Here is a 9,133-nt window from a genome sequence, read left to right as displayed (position 1 = left end):
TGATGTCAACTTGCAAAAACGGCATGCATCATCCATCTACGCCGCTGTAGTGATAAGAGAAAAATGTAAACAAACAAATAGAGCCTTTGCTGATGACATTTATGTGTGTCGAAAAATGTCCAAAGAAGATGAGGAGAATGTGGACGCAGTTGTGGCTGGAGAAAATAGTACAACTCGACACGCCAGTTTTGCAACGAGAGCTTGCAGCAAGTATTAGCATCTATTAGTATCCAGCATGCACTAGCAGATTCATGCTGATCAGTGCATCAATTCATGCTGCATTTCTATTGGTTGGTTAGTAGATGTAGGTTTTAACAGCAGTCACACAAGGCGGGTTTTCATTACAGATCTGCGCAAAACGTAAGCGATATTTCGAAATAAATCACAGTTATGAGATGACTGCATTGATGTTATGCAACTTCTTCTCTTGCGATAACATTCCAAGAAGCATGGTGATTGATGTTTAAAACATTAGCAGTTTTAATTCTATTACAGCCACCACACTAGCGGTTTATACAGTATGTGGAAGCGGCCACATATGAGGGATTTCTGGGAGGTGATAGTCCATGATTTCACAGAGGAATTTTGGATTAAAAAATCTGCTTTTGAAGAGTTATGTGATGCAATAACACCTCTTGTAGCACCTGTTGCACCATCAGGGAGCAAGTTCCTACCGACAAGCACAAAGTTATAGTATCATGTGACCTAGAAAAGCCAAAAAAAGGTGTTGCCATTGCAGTTTTGCGACATATAGCTTTTTCAAATTGCCTGAAATACCACCTCATGGGAGCGTAAAAATGTTTTGTACAATAAACGGGAGTGTTTGTTTTTTTAAATTTAACTTTCTCATTCCTTCTAACAAATTGCAAATGCCTCAGCACATCTTTGCAAATGAGTCAGTAAGATTTTCAACAGTTTGCACAATTACCAATTGCTAATCTCAATCTCTTGCTAATCAAAATTGTTTATGTTGCTTTTCAGTCGAACAGCTGTACCCTCCAAAACATATAGACATAATTTCATTGTGTAAGTCATCACTTGCACAACAGTCCATTCAAAATCTGTCCAGCATATATATTATTGTAAATGAGATTTATTTTGTGAAGTATTTGGTAGACAATCTTATTTCATTCTCTGATTTATTTAGATCAATAAGTTAAATTCATTCATGATAAATTCCTAGATTATATTGTGTGGTCAGGTGAAACTTGAACTTGACTTATGAAGAGGGAGTTTCCAACATCTCAGATCACCAATCACACATTATGTCAAGGTAGCTGACAGGTGCTACCCAGGAGTATGAGTGTTGCCAAACATGTCAGTATAGAGCTTGACCACAGCAGTATCAGTCATTTCTAAACATGGAGAAAGGTAAATGCCAGGAGGGCAACTGCCTGCTCGAGAAGGAGGAAGAGGAGAAAGGATCCGTAGTGGTGCAGCGAGGGGAAGAGGCCAAGGAGCACAAAGACACAGAGTCGTCACAGTCGTTGCAGCGTTTTGGGCAGAGGTGGGTCGCAGAGTGCAGCCTGATGTGAACTGTTCTACAGTGTCTTCAATCATCATTTCAGTTTGATGCACAACGGTATTAGCTGCACAAAAACACATTCCAGTACAGTAACCATTCAATGTCAATGAAGAAATGGGCCAGTGAAATGTGGAAATGAGTCCACTGCCATGGCATTTTGGGGGCATTGACTTTTCCTATGAGAAACTGATTTAGTTTTGAAGTAGGAGTTAACCCGGAGCTTTGAGAATGATATTTCTGTTTCAAGAAATGAGCCAAAGCAAAGAAGAAAAACTGTGAACCAACACAACAGGAGCATGAGAACAAAAGGAGAGGCTGACGGTGCAGCACAGGTGGGTAACAGGAATGAGCTGCTCTTTTTATCCTGCAGCAGTGGAGGCGGCTTGATTGCATGATCAGCAGCAGGTGAGTGATGAACTGCAGGTGTGTGGATAATCAGCGTGCCAACCTCCACGACTTCACCCAGCTTCAGACAAACAACACGCGCGCACACACACACACACACACACACACACACACACACAGAAACATAGGGGAGGAACAGACAATGGACAGACACGCCCACATGGGGGGGGCAAGGAGAAGAAACACTGGGCCCTAACACCCTAACATTTTTTTCTTAGATCTTTTTTGTTTTTTCATCTTTTTTATTCTAGTATTTGCATTGTGATTGAACCTGTGGTCAGCTGCACATTTGCAGCTCTTAACATTCACTCTGCTGTGGCTGAAATGACTCCCTATTTGCTCCCCGGTGCACTTCCTTTTTGCCATTTTATTTGAGCACCAGAACTTTCAGTGATATTTATTCACTGTATGCTACACACAAAAATTACTGCATTGGAGCATACAAATGACATAACTAGAATTTATTTAAAGGAATACCTCACCCCCAAATGACCACTTGTAAATCAGATAACCCTGCTGTGTTGAGATGAATTTGTGAAGAAATCTTTGTTCTCTCGCATGCCTCCATGGTTAACCGTGAACCACATGCATTTTCGCTAAAAATCTTAGTATTGGACTCTCGAAGGGAGCAAAAATAAGTTTCACTTTAGGTTCATTTTCAGATAGGAAGGTTGACCAGGCTGACCAGATGAGATATGTAATCCCTCTAGCGTGTCCTGGGTCTGCCCCAGGGTCTCCTACCAGGACATGCCCAGAGCACCTCTAGCGGGAGGCGCCCAGGAGGCATCCTGATCGGATGCCCAAATCACCTTAGCTGACTCCTTTCCACGCGAAGGAGCAGCAGCTCTACTCTGAGCTCCCCCCAGATGTGTGAGCTCCTCATCCTCTCTCTCAGGCTGAACCCAACAACCCTACAGACGGACCTCATTTTGGCCACTTGTAACCACAATTTCTTTCTTTTTGTCAGTACCCAAAGCTCTTCACCATAACTGAGGGCTGGAACGTAGATTGACCAGTAAATTAAAAGTTTTGTCTTCTGGCTCAGCTCTTTCTTCACCACTACAGTCCGACGCAACTCCTGCATCACTGTCGCACCACGCCGCCATCTCACGTTCTGTTCTATCCTCACTGGTGAACAAGACCCTGAGATACTTGAACTCCTTCACTTGGGGCAGCAACTCTCTCCCCGCCCAGATTCTGTTACTACATTGCTTATTTCTCCCCTAAAATGTTTTCAGAAACATATTTTAGTGTTTTGTTACTGTAAAAATGAGAAAGTTGTCCTGGCTTGTCGACAGTACTTCATACTCCATTTAATTGTATACACTATGGCAGCATGGTTGCAAACTTTCTCCTTGTGAAAATGTGAATTTGCCAGAAAACCAAATAAACAAACATGAATGCCTCACCGCAGACCTGAAACCTAAAATTAATGGATAAAGTCCTATAATGTCAATACATGTCATCTTTAAATCTCAATAATCTTACAACCTTCTTTAGTTGTTCTGATAACAAGATAATTCTCAAGTTATAGTCATGGAAACCTTTCCCATTTCTATCATCCATCCCATATGAAGTGAAAGCTGCATTACAGTGAAACATTTTGGTTGCATATATAGGCCCATACTGGCCCAGGATCAAATCCCACTAACACTTCCTCTCCTGTATCTGTCAGCTCATTTTCCTCCTTCAAACAAACATTTGATGAATTGATAAATGGCCTCCTCGTGCCCCTCTTTTCAAATAGGAAAACTCTTCTTGTCCTTCTCTCCTTCCTTCCAGATGATCACCCTTCTCTTCTTACCATCTCTGAGACAATTACAAACACCCGGCTTCCCATTTATCACCAACAATTAAACAGCAAGGACAGAGGCTACTTCATAAGCCGGGAGGAGCAGGCGAGCAGAGCGCGGGAGGAGACGAATGCGAGCGGGAATGAAGTAGAGTCAACAGTGAGAAAGAGAGAGGAAGGCTGACAGCACAATTAAGGTTTTTAATTCTCTGCTTGAGTGGGCCGGTCCAGTCTTTATGCTAATTAGGATGCCACGGCCATGTAATAAATCTCTATGATCCAGACTCATTTCCCTTCTGTCTCTCTGTCTGTCTCTTTCAAACTCGCTCACACACATCCGCAACAGCACGGAAATTTCACCCATTTCTTTATATGGTTGCACCCCTTTGGCTGGAGTGTTAATAGTTTTGATAAAATTGTTTTTCGGGCCATTTTTTTCTCTGAGATGTGAGAGCCGCAGCATGTCAGCACACACTGTTTACTGGTCGGCCGAGCATTCGCCACTTTGGCTCGACGCCTATACCACATGTAGTTTCTCTCCCTGTTAACTCCCTTTATTAGTGTTTTTCAGGAATGTGGTTTGCATACCCTGTGCTCTGTACACACACACATATCTAAAGGCGCAATGAATGAAGAAAATATTCTCTTATTCCTCTCCCTTTTTTCTCTTATCCGCTCATCTCCATTTGACGGACATGTCTAATGATAACATCTGCAGATGGGGAGAAAACAGCACAACAATCCCGATATAATTGGGGGGCCACATTTAGAGCCAAGGAAAGAGAAAATGAGAGAGATAGATAAGTGGATGACTGTAGGCTGTTTGTTAGCAGATATATTTTCACCCTCATTTAGGTCACGAGGACGCACACTAATCAGCATTTTTTTTCTGTTGCTTGCTACAAACTGCACCAAAGCCAATTTAAACACAAGATCTGTGAAAAAAAACTAAAGTTGTATGTTCATTAAATAAATGAAGGTAAAAGAAGGTTCAAGCAAACTGAGGTGGATTTTTACTCAATGAAACACATTTTACAGCAGAATTCAGAATTCAGCCTCTCTGTGCAACTCTAAGACCAAACATCCTCAGTTTGGTTTTTGTTGTGAGACACCACTCTGGTTTCTTCTGCTGATACAACACTTTCTTATTATCACCATCAGTCATTTTGTGCCGTGTGAGAGTTAAAATAACCAACACGCCAACTACCAAGGCCAGGTGAAGCAGGTACAGGGCAACATGGAGGCAAGTCAGCAGCACAGAGACAATGACGGCAGCACCGCACCATGGACCAGCAAGGAGCAGCAACAGGGAGTGATGCAGGGAGCTGAGGACAAGAGCTGGGACGGACAGGACGAGTCTTAGCAGCGTGGAGGCCAGCCAGGAGTACAGAGACAGAGGAGACAAGAGGAGAGACACCGTTGCCTCACTCATGGACGCAGCCTGAAAGGTCAAAATGCAAAGCAGACATGTGATATGATAATGCTGTTAAAAAGAAAACAGTTAGGCAACAACATTGTAATTTACTTGAAGTCGTGTTTCTGCCCCACGGTGAATGAAATTCCAATATTCCCCTCTTTTAACCCTTTGAAATCTGAGTGAATTGGCTTGATTTCTTCTTAAAAACATAGGACAAAAGCAATGAGCAACTTAAGAAGAAATGGCCCAGATATGAGCAAGGAATTCATAATACAAAAATTACCTGAAGATTTGCACACACACACAAAACTAAAACAGGAAAGTAAAAAAAAAAGTAAATAAATAAAAAGAACAACAGGGAAATGACCTGAAAAAAACCCTTCTTATGATGTCCATCCATTCCCGAAAATGTGATATCTGAAGGACCTCTTGAAAGAAATTCTTCAAGTGTGGTGCAAACCTCCGGTTGGACTCAAGGATGGACTAGATTTTAGTAGTTACAGGTCAAAGGTCAATGCCACTGTGACCTCATCCATCTAACTCTTGTGGACACAGTATTTCAGGAACACTTTAAGGGAATTTCTTCAAATTTGGCACGAACTGGACAACAGAGTACAAACTAAGAAGATTTTGGTGGTTGAAGGTTTAAGGTCAAAGTCAGTGTGACCTCACTAAACATGTTTTTGGCCATAACTCAAGAATTCATATATTGTCTGAATAACTGGCTCAAGGACTTCATAAAACTTATAATGATGGAACATGTAGCCTCAGCCCAACAGGGGCTTTATAGAAATGATTTAGAAGGACTATGGACACTCCTCAAGGAATATATAAACAAACAGCATAGAATTCAGTTTAAAATGTGTTTTTTTGTTTGTTTCTTTCTTTACTTTCTTTTAAAAAGATAAGCTAATAAAATTAATTTGAATCTGAACACTTAACATAGAAGGCAGAAACCCTCTCACAAGTGTATTGTAATGATGTTTTGGGGTTTTTTGGGGCTTTTTTGCCTTTATTGATGATAGGATAGCGATAGTATGAAAGGGGGAGAGAGAGGGGATGACGTGCAGCAAAGGGCCAAGGCTGCAATCGAATCCACAGCCGCTGCGGCTGCGTCTGAGGGACTTTCTTCAAGAATTTTTTTGTTTGTTTTTTGGCTTCAAACACTTTATTTCCTGCATTCTGATGAATCAATATGCAGCATTTTATAAATTTTTTGGCATTCATTTAGGATGAAAATGCCAAAATACTTGCTGCTTTATTGGTGCATTTTCATGAAGACTGCAACCACTGTTTTTGAAGTTGAATTCTGCAACACCTACTTTACTGGAGGCATTGTTGCATCAACAAGTCACATTGCAGCAGTTCTCATCTGCTACTTTCAATGCATTTGTTCTAGAAATTGAGAAGGACATGTCCCCTGCGTCACCCTAACATCTACCCAATGCTGAGACCACATGTAAGCCTAATTACTTTGTTCATCTATTTTCACAGACCTACCTTACAAGGATTTCCATGCAAGGACTCATTAGACGTCAGAGCCATGTGAAGCCCTGAAAAAATGAGCAAAGGACACAAATGCAGTCAGAGGACCAAAATGAAACTGATATGTCATGCAGCTGCCTCACGAATAAACATCAAGCAAAAGTTTTGGACTCTAGTAGCTCTTCTCAAAAACATAAACTCACATAGGAAAAGGAAAATCAGAGCAATCGTCAGCAGAAGCCTCATTTCTCCTCTTTAAGAATCACACGCCTGAAAAGCACAAACAAAACAAGTAAACCAATCTGCTCTAATCTGCTCAAGCATTCACAAAGAATTTCCACTTACCCAACACTGCTTCAAAACTGGACGCACTGTTCAGCTCACTCTGACACACTCTCACTTCCTAAGTTTGCTCTATATTCTGCAGAGTTTCTCGGCTGTAATTCATTAAGCCTCCTCTTTTGGGTCAGACATGCCCTCTTGTTCTAGTTTTCAAACTAGGATAGACTAAACTTCACCACTTGACATTGCAGTGCCCCCTGTTAAAGTGGAGGGACAATGACAATAGGGGTTTGGGTTTTTTTCCAAGGAGAAAACCATGTACAACATCGTGTGTTGCTTTGTATTGTGTGTTTAGTGTGTGATGTGCTGTAGTTTTAAGTTGTATTGTCTATCATGTGTCTTCTTCATTGTATCACTGTATATCATGTGCTATTGTGTGCATTATTTGTCTTGTGTGTGTCTTTTTTTTCTTCTTTTTTTTAAATCTTCTTGTACAGTTTTATAGTGTGATGTCATTGTTTTGTATATTTGTTCTGACCTGCTGAAGGACTGCAGAGGCAAATTAGCTCAGAGCTTTAATCTGATATGGTGCATCAAATGGTGACATTTATGTTTTAAACTGTACATGGTCCCTTTTAAACAAACAATTAAATAATAAATAGATAAATAATCTACCTGCCCCAATACCCCTGCAGACACTGTCAAACTTCACAACTCCTCTGTCAGAGTTTCAGACACTCTGAGTCAAAAGACCGGCACTTGGACTTCATGCTTTCACATACAATCCCGTTCCATAATTTATTTATTATACTTCAAATGTGCAATAAGGTTTTTTAGGTGCAATAGCTCTTTATATCGTTGTCTTCACTGCAATATTTGTTGCGATATTTCTATTTCAACTAAAGCAATCCTCTATGTGATTACTCAAATGTGCATTGTATACTGTATATATTCTTATTGCTATTCTTGCTTATGTATATCTTGATGTTCATTGTTGTAGCTTTGCACACACATATATATTTAATTTACATTCTAGTTTTACACATTACATTGTAGAATAAGACAGTTTTATATTTTTACATACTTTACACACACAGCACATTATCCATATTATGATTAAGATATTCACAGATAAGTGCTAATTGTCTTTTATTGTATTTCTTACATTTATAGTTTGACATACTCAGAATATTAACATACTTTATTTTATATATTTAAATAAATGTAGAGGTTGAGAGGTTGAAGTCAATGAAACAATGTAAGGTACCAAAATGTATGACAAAGAACCAAAATAGTGAAAGAAAAAAAATCATAGGAAAATTCATGCAAAAAGGTGAGATGAATGTTGCTCATGTAGTGGCAGGAGAAAATGGGGAAAGGCCAGAAAAAAGGGAAGTCTCTCAGGAAGGTGACATCTTGCTTTTACTCCAGCTGTTGTCCACACCCCAACACACACACACACACACACACACACACATCCTCCAACATCAGCCCAGCAGGAGTCATTACCACCACAGGCATAATATGGATGATATGGGTTGAGGAGGATGTGTTTTTTTTTTCTCTCTCTCCAACTCCAACCTTCACCTCTGTCTTAAATTATCATCCCACCCCCCACCCTCTCTCAGACTCCATTAAGGTTAAACCCCTCTTATCATCACCTCAACCCATCGTTACCCTTCCCCTCCCTGCTGAGATGCCAAGGAGAACCTGCCACAAATAAATGCCAATCAGCTGCAGCGCTGTTATGACGAAGTGGCATCTCGTCTTAAAGTGGGGAGGGGAAATGGGCCCCTCAGACTCTTCTGTTTAACTCGGCTCAGATGTTGCAGGCAATAATCATCATTATTTAGTCATTCAGTCAGTCATAACAATCACGCTCCTACAGCCGTTTCTGCCATAACAATGATCATCCACCAATTTGAGAGTTGAAGGCAAATCATTATCTTTTGCTGTGATTATAAATTTACTTACACAGAACATCTGAATTCCTGTGGTTCAAGTATTAATTTTAAGGATAAAATATGCCACAGTTTTGTTCTCGGTACAGGCTTGCCACACATACTCGTGGACAAAACATGACTTTTCAAAAATCTAGAATAAAAAAAAGTATTTTCTTGCCCCACTTGCTGAGCATTTTTCTAACAGTTTGGACTGATACATAACTTCAGCTAGCTGGCATACAAGTGAAGACAAAACAGGGAGAAAATGTGATCAACAAACCATA

General features: G+C 40.4%; 1 protein-coding gene across 1 annotated transcript; it reads right to left on the bottom strand.

The window, feature by feature from the left end:
- Positions 1-4,712: 4,712 nt before the first annotated feature.
- LOC148189864 (uncharacterized) lies at positions 4,713-7,136 on the bottom strand. The gene is made up of 4 exons (XM_088075253.1): positions 6,970-7,136; positions 6,828-6,894; positions 6,640-6,692; positions 4,713-5,163 (listed from the first exon to the last, which is right to left on the bottom strand). The coding sequence occupies exons 2-4, from the start codon at positions 6,868-6,870 to the stop codon at positions 4,774-4,776; spliced, it is 486 nt and encodes a 161-aa protein (XP_087931379.1). The 5' UTR covers positions 6,871-6,894; positions 6,970-7,136; the 3' UTR covers positions 4,713-4,773.
- Between the last annotated feature and the right edge of the window lie 1,997 nt (positions 7,137-9,133).

This window comes from Plectropomus leopardus, chromosome 3 (assembly GCF_026936395.1).
Source record: "Plectropomus leopardus strain MGB_pleo_1.0 chromosome 3, ASM2693639v1, whole genome shotgun sequence".
Classification (NCBI taxonomy): domain Eukaryota; kingdom Metazoa; phylum Chordata; class Actinopteri; order Perciformes; family Serranidae; genus Plectropomus; species Plectropomus leopardus.
Note: the sequence above shows the minus strand (reverse complement) of the source record. Positions and strands in the feature narration are given on the sequence as shown.